At 43.7% G+C, this 21,240-nt stretch overlaps 1 protein-coding gene across 1 annotated transcript in view; it reads right to left on the bottom strand.

Moving 5' to 3' along the window:
- The window catches only part of NHS (NHS actin remodeling regulator), a 339,359-nt gene extending 319,342 nt beyond the window's left edge, over positions 1-20,017 (bottom strand). Inside the window, exon 1 of the mRNA XM_077816370.1 lies at positions 19,636-20,017. Coding sequence (XP_077672496.1) covers positions 19,636-20,017 — 382 coding nt within the window. The remainder of the gene's footprint in view (positions 1-19,635) is intronic.
- Between the last annotated feature and the right edge of the window lie 1,223 nt (positions 20,018-21,240).

The following is a 21,240-nucleotide window of genomic DNA, read 5'->3' as shown; positions in this document are numbered from 1 at the left end:
GCAGATCTGAATGTAAAAGGTAAAACAGGGATCTAACTACAGTGTACAAGCCACCTGCAGATCCTGAAAAAACTAGTTTATAACTGAATCATTCTTCTGAGGGCGTTTTTAAAGTAAAAGACTCATTTTTATGTTTTCTTTCATCTCTTGCAACACAGCAGCTGTAAGAAGAAAGCTATTTTATTTCTGCAAAATCTTTCCCTATTCTTTTTTGAGAAGTGCCAACCTGGTTAGTGGTTCAGTCCAAATTGTGCCACTATGCTGCTTACTCTACCAGCAATGTATTTTTAAGAACAGTTCTAACTGAATGGAGGTCAGAACTAAATATAATGCAAGTCTATCATTGTTGGTAAGTGAAGTAGGCTTAATTCTAATCTACACCTAGGCAAAGCAAAACACCATAGTGCTAAGGGACAGGTTGCTATTTCAGTATCTCTCCTAGAACTTTGTGGGCAAAAGCTTAATTTCTGGATGCAATCTGCTCTGACTAGTGCTCCCCAGGGGCCCCAGACAAATCTTATATGATCCAGAAACCTTTGTTGGAGGTTAATTGGGGTTATCTTTCTTCAGAGAGCTCATACGGATGCCATGGACATTTTTTAAAACAAAATCTCCAGGTGAAGGATGTCTACAATGTCTATACTTTCCCACCTCCTTAATGTCTAGGTACAGTGAAAGTGGGGGAGTAAACTGTAAATATTACATTAATAATCATAATAAGGTAACAGTTGCAGAGGCAAAGCTACAATCTTTCCATAACTGTAGATTTATAATAATAAGCTTTTAATGCTGTGCAGGACTCCATTGTAGAGGAGACGCAAGAACTACATGCAATTCTTGTAACATTTGGACACGCTGCTAACATATGGCTATCATGGAGCATTAGGTCTCTCCCAAGCCTGTACTAACAAAAAGCATGTTAGAAGAACTTGCGCCTTCTACAGTTTAAACAGACTCTATACGCAGACACTTTCTTATTGTTGTTGTTTTAGATTAGCGGTGACTATTACAAAAATGTAAGTTAAAATAGATGAAAGAGTTGGATGCAGGTGAGTGGGGGAACAGGGAAGAAACAAAATAAGACCACACACACAAAATTCCTTTGAGTTCACATTTCACACACATGACTGTAATTTTTCCACTCAACAGTACAAGACAAGCTTTAGATCCTGGACTTCCAGCCTTCCTCCACCACCACCACTCCAGCACAGCCTTCCCCTTTGGGTATCTGTGGGCTCTTTCTGACTGAAGTTAGAAGAGAGCCGCTAAGGGTTGCTAAAAAGTGCAACATTTGCACTCAGCAGCCAGACAGTACACATCAGACATTTATTAAACTTCTCAGCACTATTTTTTAATTAAACGAAGTCCCATGGCATAATCTCATCTTTACCCAACTGTAATTAATCAGGACATGTAGCTTGTAATGTAAGGAAGTGTTGCAGCTCACTCTTCCACCACAATCCAGCTCCTGAAGGAGTGGCAGCTGCAGATGTCACTGTAACTAAAGTTTTGTCTTTGACGGACAACATCCTAGCATTCTCAATAATAATGACCCCTATTTGTTTAGGGAAGGAATGGAAAATGTCATCTGTATGTGCCGGTGATATTCCTTGGCCAATCAGCACTTCATGGTATTGAAAGCATAGGTCCATTAAAGAGGGAATTATTTTAACGTTGCCCTGTAAGGCCTCAATCCTGCAAAGTGCTAGTCACTTGCACAGCATACTTAACAATGTATCTTAGGCATTCATGTGTCATCCATCATCTTAACAGCAGAGTGGCTCACAATCTCTCCTGTGTTTATCCTCACAACACCCCAGTGAGGTAGAGAAGTGCTGTTATCCCCATGTCATAGATGAGGAAATGAGACACAGGGAGATTAAGGCCTTGTCCACATTTAAAAGGTTTGGTACAGCTATGTTGGCAAACCCTCCTAGCGCAGATGCAGCTTATGCCAGCAAAACAGTCCTTTTCCCAGTACAGCTTACACTTGTTCCCCGAGCAAAATAAGCTATACCAGGTAAGTGACTTTCTGGTAAATACAACAACATCTCCATTAGTGCTTCTGCTGACATTGCTATGACAGATTTAAAGCAAATGCACACCCCGAACCAACACAGCTATACTGGCATAACCTGGGAGCGTAGGCCATGCCCCAAGCCTGAGCCTTGCCCAAGGTCACACAACAAGTCTCTAGCAGAGCAGGGAACTGAACACAGGTCTCCCAAGTCCTAGCCACTAGACCATCCTTTCTCCCCAGCCCGTTCTAGAGCTGAATATGCTCAGCATTCCCTGGGAAGCAACCAGTGCCTTGTAGGATTTGGGCCCCATGTTTTCACCTGAAGGTCACACTTACTGGTGGCAATTTAGGCCACAAAAGTAGAAGCTTTCCACATTTTCTTGTAATAAATAATCACAGCTCATTGGCACGAAACAGGCTCTAGTAAATAGCACTATGGTGTTTCCAAATGTAATCTAGCTGTCATGAAAGCTATGTCAGAATAAGGCAGGCTTCAATGGATGCATGGGATGAGATGAACCATCTAATTTTATATCAGATCAGAAAACATGGCTACATTTTAAAGCTTGTTTGGTCTGGGAGTTTGACAATGGTAAACTCAGCGCTTACACAGTTAGGGTGATATTCACCCCTTGCAATAAGGGCTAAGTACTTATGTCTCACTTGAGTTTTGATTTGAAAGCTTAAGTGGGACTTGGGCCAGTTCAAGGCCATACAGTACTCAAGTGCTGACTTTCACCCTTAATTAGCTATACAATATCTAGTACGAACAGCCAGCATGTACAAAGAGAGTCTCATTTACAGTGAGATTCCACAGATCGGAACTTCTCTGGCATTAGCAATAGAGAGGCATTGGGCCGAATTTCTCTCCGGAATAATTCTATTGAAGTTAATGGAATTACTCCAGGGATGAAACTTGCCCAACATTTGCAATTCTTTTCCCTATACTATGCAAACACAATACATCCCAGCCCAACGTTATACTGAATCTTTGTGTCCCTTATCCCAGTACATACAGCTAAACTTTCTTTCAAAGCAAAATTACGCAGCGCCCAAGAGAACAATGATCTCCTTGTGATCCAGCTATTTAAAGATAAGCACCACCCCTCAAATCGGGCCTTTGGAAAGCACAAGGCAAAAGACTGCAGCATCTGAGTGCTTTTAAACGCCCTGCAGTATACCTTCTAGAATCAATGCTTTACCAAAAGGCCATTCACAGCCACACAGCTTCTTCGTCACCCATTCCATTCCTCCCCCCCACACCTTCCTCTGCCCCTCCCTGAAACAATCCTTTCAAAGAATCAACAGCCCAGAAGGAAGGCATCATGCACTGCCAACAAGTGCTTCTCATTGGAACCCGCCACCTCTCAAAAAGGCAACAGGGTTTTAAGGATGCAGCAGACAGAAAGAGGTCAGGATCTGCAAATCTCAGGAACTGCATTAATAACAGTGAGCACAATCTGCCTAGTACCAGCAGCATAACTCAGCAGAAAGGGGATGTACTTTCCACAGAAATGGCACTAAAGTATCTTCCCAGGAAAGAACTTGGTATCTTTGGTTCCAGCCCTGCAGTGTATGCTGCATGGTCATCACCATGCCATATGGTCAGCACCGTGCTCTGTTCCACTTCCGGGGGACCCCACAGCCAGGATCACTGCAGGATCAGGGCTTGAGTAAATAAAGCTAGGGGCTGGCCAATCCTAGAATCCCAACTGGATCTACAGCCAAGATATTGAAAAGAGAAGGGAAATGGCTTTATGTATTTTAAAGGGAAGGGAGGGCTCCCATCTTGCTGCATAAGATTTTATACAACTCCTGCTAGTTAATGAGCAGCACTCATGTAGATAGATATTCATGCCTGCAGATTAAGATATTCTTTGGTATTTTTGAGTTTAAATCCTCAAAATCAATAAATATGGTCTGAAGAAAAGACTGAGGTAGCAGAATCATCCTATCTATGCCCTGAAATCCTGACCAAACCTTGATTCACATGAGCTCTAAGCCTTCAACTCTGGGATATTTATGTGACATGCAATCTTATCATTCAGCCCTAGGCATCTGCCCATCTGGCTTACGAAATCAAGAAGAACCTGCTACAGGAGTGTAGCAAAAGAGGCCAGAATGTAGCTATAGCTATCGATAAACAGATGACAAGACCAAGGGCTCGTCTTCACGCACAGCGCTACAGCAACACAGCGGCACTGCTGCAGCTGAGCCGCTGTACAGCTTTAGTTAAGATGGTGCTATGCCAATGGGAGTAGCGAATCCACCTTCCCGAGAGACTGCAGCTACGTCAGCGGTAGAAGTTCTCCCAACAACATAGCACTGTCTACATGGAGGGTTAAGTAGGTATAACTACATCACTCTCGGATGTGGATTTCTCAAACCCCTGACCAACATAGTTTTACTGATATAGATCTGTAGTGTAGACCTGGCCTAAGGCTCAACTCTATTTACAAAGGAACAAACTAAAGGGCATAACCTCATATTTTTTGCAATTATAAATATAACCTGCCTTCAGTGAATCTCAGAATTACGCCACTGACTTATATCAGTTTGCATACAATCCTTCTCTCCCTCTCTCTGGAGCATTAATTTCACAAAGTAGCTAGTACTGTTATTTCACTGGGTGGGGTGTTAAACGTTCTTTATTTCATTTTTCAGTCAGTTGCTGCGATATAATTTGGGCAATATATTCAATGGAGAGGTGCCTAAATTAACATATCCAAACTACAAGCACAACCAAAAACCACTAGCCCCAAGTCTCCAAACAATAAACCTTTTGTCTGAGATGGTCCATTACATCCAGTAGGAGAGATTCCTCAACATCAGTATCAACTCAGCATATTTAGGCCAGCCTCAACTGCAACATATAAGTGAGAATATTCAAGGATGGATACTCTTCTCCCTTTACATTTCATAATATTCTCCTTCACCTCTCCTCAAACATGTCTACAGATTTATCTGTGGCTTTGAGATCAAAAAGAAACTTATTCTCATGCGAGTCCTCAGATCAGTCTGGAGGAACTGCCGAGAAATGGCCCATACCACCACCTTCTTCCATTGTGGTCTGCACCGTATCTATATTGCTACCAGCCAGCACCATTTTGCTACACATAGTAGGCTATGCCCCCCCAATCTTCCAGTACAACACAAGTACTGTTGGTGTGCATTCACACATCAATCCACAGAATCTCATTGACTCTAAAGCTTTGGCATTGTCAGTCCACAACTTGCTTCATTATAAGACTTGTTCTAGTTTTTTAAAAACAAACATACAAATATTGTACAGCAAATGAGCTATCTTAAAAGACTGACCGAGACCCACATGGTACCAAACTCTGACCATTTGATGAAATATGTGGAGTTAAAAAAATTAGAGAGATTAATCTTTGCTTTATTTGGAAAGTGGAAATTATACTGTACCTTGGCCTTTTTGTCTGCATCAGTTGCTGCTGGTATGGCTATGACAAGAATTCTTCTTCCCTATATACTCGCGATCTAAGTTCAACATAATCAATGTTCTGAACCTTTTTGCCTTTACATGATGTCCTCTGCCCATACTCATTTCTTTTTATATACTTTCCCATTATGTATGTGTGTGTGTGTACATACACACAGAGCTGGTGGTCCTGCATTAGTCTAGTCTATCTCAACAACTGGAAAAAGGGTTCAATAGATAATTAGATGATGAAGAAGCCATAGGACCACATGTACCACGATATGTCACATCACAATAATGCAACTGCTATGCTAACCCTTCCATCAATTCGTGTTTACTGCCACCCAGGGGTTAGGCTCCAAGAAAAATCACTAAGGGTTGCAACATTTTGTAGCTCCCTCTCATATTTCATTTTAACCAATTTAACCATATTTTAACCAATTTCCTTTTGATTGTGTTCTAAGACAGAACTGTGGAACAGTTAGATAAATTATTATTGCTAATGTAAATTAATAATTTGTATTAAATTACAACTGGATTATTACATAAATGAACATTATCCATATTACACCCAGTCAGAGGTTGCTGTAATCCATTCATTAATTTATGGACCCAACATTCTTCCTCAAGGAGCATTTCCACAATTCTACATGATACTCCATACTAGATTTTATGTCTGGATTGTTGATTTAGGATATAGACAGATAGCTCCCTAAGTGAGTACACAGCTACAGGAGGTTCAAGGGCATTGGTTATTCCATCTTGTGTACTAAATAAGCTACACATGAGGGGTCAAATTCATTGCCAATGTAACTCAATTTAATGGACTTACACCAGGAATAAGTTTGGTTGAAGATATGTATTTGTTTAATGTCCATACAGATGACAGAGTGCAGATAACTGGTGCATGGTGCTAAGTCTTTCTATTCTGGTTCACATCACATCACATTTGGGAGAATTTTGAGCACATATGACAGTTATGTATCTCTTATACTTACCGGGCCCAATCCCCAGTGGGTATAAATGATTTACATCTGCTGAGGATATGGTCCATTGCTTATAGCAGAACACTTCATCCAAATAGCAGCCTGCAGGTTATTACATGCAAACTCCAGATTATCCCAGTTTGTCTGTACAGATTATCCCATTGTTTGTCATCAAGGCAGGATCAAGACCAAAGTATAATATAAATTAGGAATACTGCTGCAGCCCAAAAAAATAACTGATTTGTAATTTAAATTGTTAGTTTAGTTGATTTCCCTCACCCTCGCCCCCCCGCCCCCTTGGTTTAAGCCTGGAATGAGATAGAGTACTGGAGAGCATTGCAACAAAATATACTGCACCCTTAAAATGAAGGAACTTAACACAAGAAGCTTTCAATATGCTAAGGACAATAATCCATTTACAATATCCATTAGAAGCAGGCTTGGTTTGGTTTGGTTTGGATTAAATCTTAGGAAGTTTTCAGCAGTTTATTACCTGAACAAGACAGCAACACATTATTAAAGATAATCAATGAAGAATAAACCACACCAATAAAAATTAGTATCACCACTCCTGTCCACAGTAAGGTGGGGGAGGAAGGGTTGCCTCTACCATTAAGGCAGAGATAAAGGCATAACTTCTGCACTGTGTCTCCTGAGAAATGCAGCACTGAAGATGCAGGGAAGAAGGGAGTTAAGGCAGTAGGAAGGGCCAAAACTAGCCCCTAAAGGAAGTGCATAGAAGACAAAAAATGATTTTAGATGGAAACTAGTTAACAAACCCAGTAATTCTGGGAGGTGAGACGGAATGGAAAAGAGACAGTGTTGACAAAATGATCTGTCCTATGGATGAAACTTACCCTTGGCTTGCTGAGCCTGGGCAAAGCTCTCCATGCCCCTGAATTCCCACAGCAACTCCACAGGTTATATGCGAGTGGAGTGACCATGCAGGGGGTCTCCCACACCCTCTACATCCTAAGAGAGGGAATCTCTGATGGCTTCAAACACTGTGATATAGAGCAAACCATTGGAGCCACATTTGTGCCAGAGGCAGGAACAGCAGCAGCCAAGCAGTGTAGTATGGGGCAGATGGGGAAGAGTGTGTGAATTCCATCCCCTGCAACCTCAAGCAAAATCCACTTACCAAGAACTCAGGATTATCCTCAGCTTTGTGAGTTCAAAGGCAAGCAATTGAGGAGCACCAATTCCGCCAGGGAATCTAGTGGTTCACCTGAGAGGTGTACTCTTTTCTCAGAACTTTTATGCATGGTCTAATAACTGATTTAATGTGCATCTCCTGCCTGCTCTGCTGCACTTAGCCCTTCACCAGAAACCACTGTCCACTAGGGGAAGGGAACCTGCTTATGCTGAGACCTGACTTTCCCCTTGCTTTGGGTAAGATAAAGAACCATGGGAGGAGTGGGGGTGGAGGGAAAGGTGGCAAGCTGATTATTGCCTTCTGTTTGGACTCAATCTTATTTCTAGAGCCCTGCGCGGATACAAAATTGTATCCGCATCCAACCCACAAACATGGTCTGTGGATATAAAACAGATATCAGCAAATTTGCAGGGCTCTACCTGTTTCATCTCTACCCCCGCCACACAGAGCATCTATGATTCACACCACAGCCATTTTTGCTTAAAATAAAAAAGCAAGTTATTTGATTTGACCAAATGCTGGGAATAGATTAACATGAATATTAGGTTACAAAAATGTTGCTACTCAGGTTCACTTTTAATACAGTGATTTACTTTTATTGCTGACTACCTTACTTTTATTATCAACAAACTTTAGCCCTCTGCAATTTTCTTATGGCAGCTGCAATTGTATTATGTATTGTATGCTACAGCATCAGAAGAGACAAAATACAAATAAATAAAACGGGGATCCATGCAGAAAGACAATGTTTTTGCATTCAAAGCTACTCAAGCTCTCAGTGTACAAAGCAGTTGGCTAAAGCAGTCCATCTGTTTCCTTCTTGGTACAGCAATAGGCTGACCCTGAAATTACTGAGAGTTACAGGTCTACATGCTGCAGGACTGAGCTCCCAACTTAAAGCTACTTCTAAACATTTGCAAGCTAAACAATAAACTTTAGGGAGGGAGGTGGAAAGAACTGACAAGTTATGACTATTTTTAGTACAACACACAACCCCATGCTCATTGGTCTTAATCACATGCACATGTTAACAGGACAGCTTCTCAGCACTTTCTCCCTGCCAGATTCTGAATGGCTACAGTTCAAAGTCCAACTATCCCTCCAACTGAAAGCAAAAAGTAACACTAAGTGGCTTTGTAAGAATTACAGTGAACCTATATATACAAAAGATAAAGAATCACCCTGTGCTGAGAAATACATTGCAGATTCATGCAGTGTTCATTGAATATAGGTGAGTTCCAAGTCCACAACTCCTAATGTAATTATACCAGATTCTTCATGAGATTTCAATTCCCTCCTGCTTTCCTCCACTCCTCTTTAAAAAAAGGAAGTTTAGGGGGAAAAGAGTGAGGGAAGGGAGAGGAATCTGAGATGTATAAAAAGAATTGTCAAATACACAGATATAACAATTTAAGGTCTCAAGTTAAAATATGGTGGGAGTATATCTGCCATAACATCCATCCTAAAAACATGCCAGTTGTTAAAACAGGCAGTGCATTAGAAGCGGTTAGATATAATGAGAATGTAAACTAAAAGTCTTCGGGGGAGATATTTCAACTACAGCAGTATACACTGGATGCTATCTTTTATTTTAATCATGCTATAAACCCTGCCTTTTTGAACAGCTATCTCTTCTTGCATTTACTTACATACTGATATATAAATTTAAAAATCTAGAAGCAATTAGGAATGAAGCTAAGACTCTTTTGATGCTAATACATCAAAAGAAAGAAAGAAATTCCCGCTCTGCCCCCGAAACGCACTCAGTAACACAGAAAAAGTTCCCCTCTTTCCAGGCTAATCACTGAAGCTGCTCCAATAGAGATTCTGATGTCAAACTCTGATTACATGGAGATTGCGAGTGATCTGAAACACAGGTTTTCGAAAAGCCCAGCCCTCTGACTCAGAAGACCCCACAACTGTGCACTTCTGCTGTAAAAAATATTCTCGCAAGCTGATCATATTTCCTCCACTTCAGACACCAAAACATTGCCATTAAAGATCAATGGGGACCATGAAGTGGTAATCCTTCAAATTATGGAAAAGATAGAGAGAGTCTTTGACAGGGTCGGCGCCAGGACTGCAGGGGGTGGGATAACAGATGGGGACCACGCCCTGGATCTATCAGCATTGGAGCCCCCAATGTAGTAAAGAATATTTGAGGAATGCAGGAATTTCCCAATGCAGTTGAAGAATCATCCTCATTCGGGGGAGCACTTACATTTAATTCACCACCTTAATCTACCTCATCTCCATAAAGGTCCTTTTCCTTCTCACCTGGTTCTCCCATGTCCAGTCTCACCTTTAAAAGCGGTGGAAGTATGGTAGAGCAGCCCTTTCCAGGTACAAAGCAGCTGGTTACCCTCACTGCACCATGATGTTACATGGAGGGCAGCGAGTGGGCACTGATGCACCCACAGCAACTTTCACTTAGAGATTCCTTCACACCTTCAGCCAGCCCTAATGTACTGTGCAGGGTGACCAGATGCCCCTATTTTATAGGGACAGTCCTGATATCTGGGGCTTTTGCTTCTATAGGCACCTATTACCTCCCTCCCCCATCCCGATTTTTCACACTTGCGGTCTGGTCACCCACCCAATGTGCAGTAACATTACCTAATGTGCAATAAGGGGATAAAACCATAGCCATGAGGTGAATTACTCTTATGTATCCCAGTATATGAGACGGCGACGGACAAAACGCTAGCATTCTGCTTTTAATAGATTCCCATCAACTGAGTTGCTCCACTTCGCCGCATTTGCACCATTCAAAGTTGTCTATCGGCTGAGCGCTGTGACCTGCACTGAGCAAACAATTAAAAGGAAACTCTCCTGGAGAACGCATTCACGCTATCTTTGTTCTAGCAAGTAAATAACCAGGGCTAGGTTGGTGCTGTTTGGCTGCTAAACCACAAGCTGGGCTGGGCAGAGGTGGGGCTGGAGGAGCTCTGTGCAAGTGGGAATTCTGGGGATCGCTGCTTGTCTCAGGTACAATATTTCCAGGGGTGCTGGAGAAAGCTATGCCAGAGCAAAGCCTGCAGTGCCTTGAAACAAGCTGCACTCTCCTATACTGACTCTATTTTGCTGGCCAGCTTGAAGGGAAGGCGCAAAGCCCCACTTCAGCAGCAGCAACACTCAGAAAAAAAAAATCTTTCCTGGTCCTGGCACTCAGGGCAGCAGCTTTGGCTGGCTCGTACATGGGGAAGCATGGTAAAGAATAGCTTCTTCTGTCTCTTTTCCCCATCCTTGCATATCTATAGAGGCCAGCCATAATCTGATCCTTACAATATAAAAGTCATAAAACAGGCAATTCTATGCAAGAAATGTAAAAAAAAAAGTCAGATTTTGTTGAGCCAGAGCAGCGTTTGAGACGCACCGTTATATTTGATGCTAATGTTTGCTTCCAATAATTCCTTCCCTTAGTTCAAGGACATTTCAGAATTAGCCAATAGGTTTTGGATACACTCCAGGCTCTTCCCCTTCCCTCCCACAGAAGTCAAACTCCCATCTTTCATGTGTGGAAGCAGATAGCTAATTGACTCTCCCACATGATCTCCATCACAAAGAATTTAAGTAACCACAGTCTCTTTTACCTTCACTTCCCAGCCCCCAAGACAATCTATTTTATAAATGAATCACACCAGAAGGGGGTAAGGAGGTAGAACCAAGAGCAAGATGTTAAAAGGACACACAAAGACCACAGAGTTTTACCCACATTATTAAACTATAAAGATTCTCAAATAGACACCAGATGCAGGCTGTATGAAAACATATACTCATGTTATCAAGCCAGCTCCTCATTTGCACCTAACATATACACCTAAGTCCCCTCACACCAGTTTCACACATGTGTAACTTCACTGACCTTAATGGAGTTTATACCAGCTGAGACCCTCATTCAATATCTCTACTTAACATATAGGGCTTGTTCTACTTTCACAACAGTGTAAGTCAGGAGTAGCTCCATTAATTCCACTAAAGTCTACAAAGTTACCCAGGTGTATGACTGGTATGAGATGAGAATCCAGCTCTGAATATTTTTAATATATATCAGCCTCTCTCATCAGAAGGGCTCTTCAATTAGCAATAAGACCCCGAAACAGCCATATTCCTCTGATATTTAGGAGTTGTTTAATTTTCACTGTTAAAGTGCTTGAGTAAAACCCTAGCACCATTGAAGTCAATGGTAGTTTTTCCCTTGACTTCAGTGGGGCCTAAATTTTATTCCTTTGTTTTATTTTAAAAAGGATAGATTGTTATATATGACACAATGTGAGTCAAGGTGGCAACCCAAGATTCCAGAGCATAAGATCACTGCAGACGTGCTTTTGTAAGAGTCCTTGGTATTAGTTTCTACCCATTGCTTACACTAGATTTAAAAAGCCTTCCACCTGACTCTACATATTTTTCTCTATTTCAGAAACTAAGTTGCATCATTAATTTGTAAACAAAGACAATTACTTTTCTTTTTTGAATGACTGTGTGCAGTCTAATGTTATTGTAAGGCACGGAAACTCTTACCCCCTGGTTTTCCTCTTCCATTTTTTATTGTTCCGACGCTAGCAAAAACCAAACACGCAAACCATCCTTTCAGTTCTCCAAATCCCACAGTCCCTGCTCATTTGACATCAGCCCTCCAAGCCTATAAAAAGCAGAGCAGTGGGGGAACTCTCCTGCTTTCCCATACCACAAGAGAAATCAACTGAAATACATAATGTTGGATCATGTTGCATTAATTGAAGAACTACACTCAAGAGTGCCATAGAGAAAAGTCTTCTAAAAAAATAAGGTAACTGATAAAGAGACAGAAATCTTGTCCATTTCCAGAAGGACGAAGAACTGTGCTCTATTATTCACTGGTTTTGAGTGTGAGGGAAAGACATTACATTGAAGGCATTGGTTATCACATCCAATGTACAATTTTTCTTTCCAGGTTTGTCTACGGGCCCCAGACTGAGTTCCTAGTTCAAATGACTTAAATAAAATGGGGGAGAGAGGGCAAAAAGAGTCATTGAGGCTCTGTGCTACCTCACATACCTTAGATTACAACAATGTGCTTTTCCTAAAGCACAAAAACCCAAAACATCATACCCTACTTTCAGATGCTTCAGGTGTGTCTTGAACTCAGAAAAGCATTGGAGTACAGAATTAAGGAAAGCTGAAACTCTATTCCTTATTGTGGTTACTGGTATTGGAAACAATACAAGACATAGGATGGTCATCCATTCCTTATCTCCTATCATGCCTCAGCACAATAGGAAGAGCACAGAATGGAGTTGCCGTCTAACTGAATTCATTTGTCTCAACCTCACAAAAAACAAAATATAGCTATTATTTGTTGCTTTTTAATGGTTTGCTTCCAATAATTCTTTCCCTTGGAGCTTGGCTTGTTTAGTCTAACCAAAAGAAGGCTGAGGGGAGATATGATGGCTCTCTATAGATGTATCAGAGGGATAAATACTACGGAGGAAGAAGAATTATTTAAGCTCAGTACCAATGTGGACACAAGAACAAATGGATATAAACTGGCCATCAGGAAGTTTAGACTTGAAATTAGATTAAGGTTTCTAACCATCAGAGGAGTGAAGTTGTGGAACAGCCTTCCAGGGGAAGCAGTGGGGGCAAAAGACATATCTGGCTTCAAGACTAAGCTTGGTAAGTTTATGGAAGGGATGATATGATGCAATAGTCTAATTTTGGCAATTAATTGATCTTCAAATATTAGTGGTAGATATGCCCAATGGCCTGTGATGGGATGTTAGATAGGGTGGGATCTGAGTTACTGATCGCCATATTTGGGGTCGGGAAGGAATTTTCCTCCAGGGCAGACTGGCAGAGGCCCTGGGGGGTTTTCATCTTCCTTTGCAGCGTGGGACACGGGTCACTTGCTGGAGGATTCTCTGCACCTCGAAGTCTTTAAACCACAATTTGAGGACTTCAATAGCTCAGACATAGGTTAGAGGCTTGTTACAGGAGTGGGTGGGTGAGATTCTGTGGCCTGTGTTGTGCAGGAGGTCAGACTAGACTATCATAATGGTCCCTTCTGACCTTAAAGTCTATGATTCTATGTTTAAAAGGATTCCCCCAAAGTTATTTTAAAGAAACACCAATCCTTAAAGAGGCTGGGGTTTCTGATGAAGCAAACCATATCCGTTCTGAAGCTCTCTGGACAACTTCATTTAGGGGATTCTTTACAGATTCCATTTCAGCAGTAATTGGGACTTCAACATAATAAAATGAGAAGACACTATCATCATCTTCACTTAAGATCTAAATAAAAGGTTTTGTAAAAAAAAAATGGTGGTGGTGTAGGGAAAGGAGCATGCAGATCATCATTATGGATTAAACATGTCATTGCAGTGCTGGAAACCCATACTCAGCAGCATTCTACCCACAGGTGGGAAAAGAGTGAAACTGACAAAAAGCAAAAGTGAAACTAACCAGTCAATTTCCAGTGACCAAGCCAAGTTAAATGTAATAAGTAAGCTGCATAAGCATATGCTATAAATGACTGAATAAATTTGCAAGTAAAGAATTTAAGATATTATTTTGATCTTGATACTGTCCCTTTAAAGGAAAAAATACCAAAGTATTGAAACTCCTTGTAGCACTCTAGAGCTGCTCCTAGGAACTTGTGAAAAGCATAGTAACACAAGACGTTCCCTTGTTCCTTGGTAGCCACAGAACTGAACCTGGCTATATAGCAAAACGCAGAAGGAAGAAGTGAGGCTCTACTCTCGTGGATTAAACTTTTAAAAGATGTTCATTTTCAATAAAATATTTATGCTTTTTTAAAAAATAAAAACTCAGCACTTATGGAATTCTTAGAGATCACAGGACTTTAAAACTCCATTGCCTACTGAATGCTGGTTACTAGTAAACCTTCCCTGGCCAGTAGGGTGACCTACATCATCAATTTTTGCAAAATTGAAGCTTTAATTTAAAAAGTGTTACATTTGTAGTCCTTGGGGGTATGAAGTAACTTTTCCAGATATGAAAATATGCCTTGCTGCTTTCCTGAATCTGCAGACAGATCCTGTGCTTCTACTGATCCTCACAGCTTTCTCAATAAACAACACAGTAAAACTAATAAGATTCTCGGTAGTTTCATTGCTATTAGAATCATAGACTATCAGGGTTGGAAGGGACCTCAGGAGGTCATCTAGTCCAACCCTCTGCTCAAAGCAGGACCAATCCCCAACTAAATCATCCCAGCTGGAGCTTTGTCAAGCCTGACCTTAATCTAAGGAAGGAGATTCCACCAGCTCCCTAGGTAACGCATTCCAGTGTTTCACCACCCTCCTAGTGAAAAACTTTTTCCTAATATCCAACCTAAACCTCCACCACTGCAACTTGAGACCATTACTCCTTGTTCTGTCATCAGCTACCACTGAGAACAGCCTAGATCCATCCTCTTTGGAACCCCCTTTCAGGTAGTTGAAAGCAGCTGTCGAATCCCCCCTCATTCTTCTCTTCCGCAGACTACCAGAAAGCTGTAGTAGGCAATAGTGAGACTGCCAGGAATCGTGTCACTATCATCTTGCTTTGGTTTCTGAAAACTCTAGCAGCAGCAGCAATCTGTGGTGGAGTAGGACAAAAAAATATTGAGAGCGAGAGAAGGGTAGAGAATAGTCAATTTTGGAGTAGCAGGGAAGGAAAAGAGAAAGCTCTTTCCTGTCTTCCAGCAGTAGGGTGGGATGGATTCAAATTTCTTAGACCCCTATTAACCAGAGACATTCATGAAAGATGGAAAGTTAACCCAGATCCAGGAACTGGACTATGATAGGAATCCTAGTAGTGAAGTGGGGGTGTTTGGGGATGGGGTGGGGAGAAAGGGACAATCTTTCCCTTGAACCTAGATGATGCCCTTCTGCCAACATTTTTAGTTTATTCCTCTAGCTAACAGGTGCCTGGTAAATTTCCCAATCCCCATTTCTAAGCAGAAGTGAGAGGAAAATTAGAATCTGTACAACAGAAAAGCTCAAGCTAAATTAAAAAAAAAAAAACAGTCCTGAGGTCTTTATTAGACAGATAACTATGACCCTGAGACAAAGAAGTTAAGACTCAAAGAAGACTGCAGAACTGGGGATATGCATTATTGTAAAACCCAACAAAATGTCACTTCTAATATAGTCCTTGAAATTTTCTGCTGTGACTTTCCTATGATCCCTAGTCAAATGTTTTATGTCAATAATGTATAAATCTTCAAGTTTAAAAATGTAAAATATGTTACTTTCTGTAATACTTATATACACTGCTATTATACACTAGTTTTAAGAGACTTTTTCCTGTTCTTTACAGCACCATTCATCTTTTTGATTCCTCAACAGTGGTAACCTGACTTGTCAATATATTGGGTCAAATGACTACCTGATATAATTATTAACTTCAATAGGAATACTCCAGAGATGGATTTGGTCAATTATCTAGATGTCTTCATAACAAAATCTTGTAATCTGTCTGGCTTGTTAGGAAAGAGAGAAAAAAGTCCTGAAACTTCACTGCTCAATGTTTTGAGCACCTCTGCTAGCAGCCTAATAATTGGATGGTATTATTCTTAAATCATTGTGCTGCAATTTGCAGTGTTATTACACCAAGTGTTTGTACAGTAGCAAGACAGACTAATACTTATAAACATAAGTCTTTTTAAAATGTACTTCATCTGCGATTCTAATACCATATTGCACAGCATCTCGGCAAATATGGCCAACACACCCTGATATGCTAAAAGTACTGGGCCAAATTCAACCTTGGTATTACTCCATTGATTTCAATGGAGTTGAGCCAAATTCATCCGTTGAGTTCAGTGAAATAAAATCAAGGACGAGTTTGGTCCACCATGTTTAAAAACAATTGCATAAGGTTTTGCCAATAGTACTAATGAATGAGGAAGGGTCTGTGGACGGAAAAACTGGACATGCCATCTTCATACACTGTAGGATGGGATGTGTGCTTTAATGTGCAACGTGGATTAGTCTGTGAATCATACACTAGATACACAGGGGCGTAGAGGGAAGATACATGGTACTAGTACATGAGTGTGGAGAGGTGGTATGTAGGTGTGAGTAGCTGCGTCAATGCGACACAGTATATACATGTGAGAAGTAGGGACATTGTCCCTGGACTCCTCCAGAAGAGCATTCACATGATCTAGTCATCCAGGGGGATCTCTACAGCTTCACTATCCAGGTGTGGGTGTGTATGCATGGGGAAGTGGGGAGAGAGAATCAGCAAAGTCTTTCCCCTCCAAAAGAGCTGAAAATTTAGCTCCTGGCACTATTAAAATGTGGGTAAAAAGCCACATTCTGCTTTTATCAACACTTGGATAATGAAGATCATGGAGCTACACTAATGTAACGTCAGTGTGTCATACTGTAATTTGCATACAAACTGCATAAATGCAATCCATGGGGGAGGGAAGAGAGGGAAAAAAAACCCTCACAGGGCTAGATTCGGCTCCAGAGTAATTCCTCTGATCTCAATGTAGTTACTCTGGATTTATACTGGTATAAATGAGAGCAGAATGTGGCCCAAAGAGGTTTAGTTTCCTCACTTGGTCCCCTCCTTTCATCACACAATCCTCTTTCACACCACACATTTCTAATCAAAGAAAAAACCACTCCAGTTATACAACAGTGTTCACCTGAAACAGAAAACCTTCTCTCGTCATCATGGGCCAGATCCCCAGCCAGCGTATATCAGCATAAATCCACTGAAGTCAGTATGGCGCTACGCTGATTTACTCTAGTTGCAGTTGAGCACTTCATTCTATATATCTGTTTTGAACACCTAGGGCATGCTTCTTTTCACCAAGAAGTTCATTGACTCACAAGAGGGTTAAATTCCAACTCTACACAGGTGTGAGAGAGAGGAAAAATCAGACAATGAATTTTAAAATGTCATGTTCACTTCCAAATATCTTTTTAAAAGACTGGCCATATTTCAGCCTCATTTAGCCCCTGTAAACTGGAGTAACTTCACTGAACTTGGTGCAGCTACTTTGGATTCATACTGGAATAACAGAGCAAAATCTATTCCCGTGTTTCTCTCTGAGTAGTGCTCTTATATAGATAGCAAGAGAAGAAATGGACTCAACATATTTTACTGTGTTAGCTCAGAGTTTGAGACAGAAATCTTACCTAAGACAATTACATATTCACAAATATTTGGGAAATGTACACATCACTAAGAGTCTGAAAATGGTTCTATTCAATTGTTGTTAACATAAGCCACATTCTGAAGGTATTAACAGCTGTTAGAAGTACAGAGCCTGTCACTGCTTTTGACTGGAGAGGAAGCAGGATTAAAGCACTCATTGCTAATAACAACAGTCCAATATTGCCTTGACCACAACAGATCTAATTTTTTCCAGGATTCCTCAGGGGTTGCTCTTCAAAACAAAAGTCACTCCTCAAACTTCATGACTTTATGGCCTTGAAAACTGACCACAGATTTATCATTTTTATTATTTCTACTTAAGAGCTTAGAATTTTAAGCAGGATGTCAGGAATATTCTTAAGGATAAGGGAAATTTGCACTGACAGGGACAGGGGGTAAATGAAGGTTGGGTTTGGAGAAGTATCAGAGATTCCTGGGGGGGGGGGAATCCCATGGGCACCTTTGTATAAATCCTGCAGCATCTCCTCTGTCATAAGAACTGCCATACTGGGTCAGACCAATTGTCCATCTAGCCCAGTATCCTGTCTTCTGACAGTGGCCAGTGCTAGATGCTTCAAAGGGAATGAACAGAACACAGCAATTATCAAGTGATCCATCCCCTGTCATCCAGTCCCAGCATGTGGAAGTTAGAGGTTCAGCGACACCTAGAGCATAGGATTGCATCCTTGACCATCTTGGCTAATAGCCATTGATGGACCTATCCTCCATTAATTTATCTAATTCTGTTTTGAACCCAGTTATAGTTTTGGCCTTGGCAACATCCCCTGTCAAATCCTTCGCTGTTGACTATGCAGTCCCAGAAATCCTAGTCAGGAAGCTTCTTATGTAAGTCAGAAACCACTGACATCATCTTTCTTGATATTGGAATGGTCTGGTTGCACACCCTGCGCCCAGGAACACACTGATACGCCTTGTTTTGTGTATAAATTCACACACGAAAACAACCAGGTTGGGGAGCTATCTCTTTGACACTGGTCAACGTCAGCAAATCAAGTGGGTCTGTCGGACCTGAACGTTGGGAAAGTACAAGCCTGACGAATTCAGGCATTTTCATCCCTTCAGCGCTGAGAGCTGAGGTCCTTTTCCCCTCCCCGGACCCCTCTTTTTGCCACACACCTTCCAGCCCCTTGAGCAGGCATTTACTTATCATGAGGAATTCAAGAGCAGCGCAACCCCACTCCGGCTGGTGCCTGCAGCCGCAGAGTCAATGCCTGGCCGCACCGTAAGCGGCCGGGGCTCACTTATGGCAGCCAGCGACTCCTGAGCGAGGCGGGGATGGCGCGCCCAGGGCTGGGACGGGTGAGGAGGCGACTGGTGGATCATCCCATACCACCCACCGGGTGGAACAGGCAACCGCGCTGCCGAGCCAAACAGATGCTCTCGCCCTGGAAACCAGCGGTCCATTTCCCAACTTTCCACCCAGGTCCCCAGTGTCCCGTCCCCCCCCCGCCCCGGGAGATCCAGCCTGCAAACACCCGTCGCCTCCGCCCCCAGGCAGGGGTAGGGACTTCGGGCCATTTCTTTTTAGGCGGCGATGCGGCCAGGAGGAGCAGGGCCAAGCTGGGACGAGGGTCTAGGAGAAGCGTGCGCCCCCCACCCCCACCCCGCTCCCCCGATTCATTCAACTTCACAGCTCAGCAAGTCCGTCCCCTGGTTTCAGTCGTTAAAGCACCAACTTTTCTCGCCCGGAAACCCTCTCTCCCCCTTCCAAGCGCCCCGGACAGAGCCCATCCCCTCCGGCTGCCCCCCAGCTTCATTCCCAGGCGATCACACACACACACACAGAGCCCCCCACACCACCAAGGCTTAGTCCCCCCCCCCCCAGGGGGCCGAGGCGCGGCGGGCTACTCACGCACTGCCTCCTGCTTGGGATCCAGGCTGCGCAGCACCCCCTGCACCCCGCCGATCTTGCCGTGCAGCGCCCGCACCCTGCGCTGGGCCAGCTGCAGCTCCGACTCGATCTCCTGGAAGAGGGTGCAGGCGTGCCGGGCCACGTCGGACAGCTGCCGGAGGATCCGGGCCAGGGCCCCGTTACTGACGGAGCAGAGATCCAGCATCGTCAGCACCGCCGCAGCCTCCTTCCCCTCCGCGGGCACCACGGCGGCAGCCTCCTCCGGCTCGGGCTGCGGCTGGTCCCGGGGCTCGGGGCAGCCCAAACTCTCCTCCAGCAGCGAGGCGGCCGGCAGCTGCCGGCACAGCCACTGGGGCTCCACGATCCGCTTGGCGAAGGGCATCGCCGCTCCCGGGGCTCGCCAGCCAGCCAGCCACACACACGCGGATCGCGGCAGCGCTCTGCCCTCCCCGGCCCCCGCCGCCCAGCGAGCCCCGCACGCCGGGCTGCTGCGCTCTCCCGAGTCCGCTGTCACTTGCTAACAGCCGGCACCGGCGGGCCGGGCGTCCCCCATGGTGCGCGCCCCGGGCGGCGTCCTCTGCCTGCGAGCGGCTCCCTCGGCTGGGCGAAGTCACCGGCGCCCAGCCCCGCTCCCCGCTCCTCTGAGCATCAGCTGCCCGGGCGGCGAGCTCCCCGCCTCGCTCGCACACGGCGCTGGCCGCTCCGAGGTGGCGGATTGCAACGGGACGGGCGGAAAACCCGGAGAGCGGAATCCGCCGAAAGCCTGGGGGAGGAGGCGAGAGACACGGGGAGGGACGAGGTGGAGGAGAGACTGACATCGCCCCTCTCCACCACAGGGAGTCACTGCAGGCGCCCCAGGCTGGGGGGCAGACGGGAGCGCGGCCAATGCCTCCAAGGGAAGGGGATTTTTACCAGCGTGGGGGAGGCTGGGCTGGGAACGATTTCCAGCTTGGCAGCAGGTCGGAAAACATCAGTTTGAAGATGTGTGCGGGGAGGGGGAGGAAAGCTCCTGAAGTCTCCCAAGGCAGAAAGGCAGGAGTGTGAGTGAGGCACAATTGAAAAACAAAACCCTCTGGCGCGTCCTCTGCTGTTGGGGCCCCTTTGAAAATGGACCTGACAGTGACTAGAGAGGTGTTTTTTAGTGGGCCTGGTAAGGAAAGTTAGAGTGGATTATGCATCTTTCAGCTGCTGCAGGTTATAACCTAGGTTAGGGCAGAGCTCATTGCACAATCAGGCCCTTGCACTGCAAAGCCTTAGGGGCAGGGACTGCATCTTCCTAGATGTCTGTACAGCGCCCAGCCCCTGTGGGCTCTAATTCTGGCTGGGACTTTGGGGGCTACCACAGTAATAATAATATACTCTGGTAAAGTGACAAGTTTACTCCCCTCTCCTAGACAAGCACATTCTGCTGCAGTGTGGGCACTAGCGAAATATTCGTATGAAGAAAAACAAATGTCAGGTCTTTCGCCCCATCTACCCAAGACAATTACCGAGCAAATCTTTGCTCCTTTTCAAGAAACTGAGGTATAGCAGAGGGGATAAGATATGGGCATGTGTGTCAGAATATGAACTAACATTCTCCAAACTCAAATATGAACTACTCAC

This window comes from Eretmochelys imbricata, chromosome 1 (assembly GCF_965152235.1).
Source record: "Eretmochelys imbricata isolate rEreImb1 chromosome 1, rEreImb1.hap1, whole genome shotgun sequence".
Classification (NCBI taxonomy): domain Eukaryota; kingdom Metazoa; phylum Chordata; order Testudines; family Cheloniidae; genus Eretmochelys; species Eretmochelys imbricata.
The sequence above is the reverse complement of the archived record's forward strand: the minus strand, read 5'-3'. Positions and strand labels throughout refer to the sequence as shown.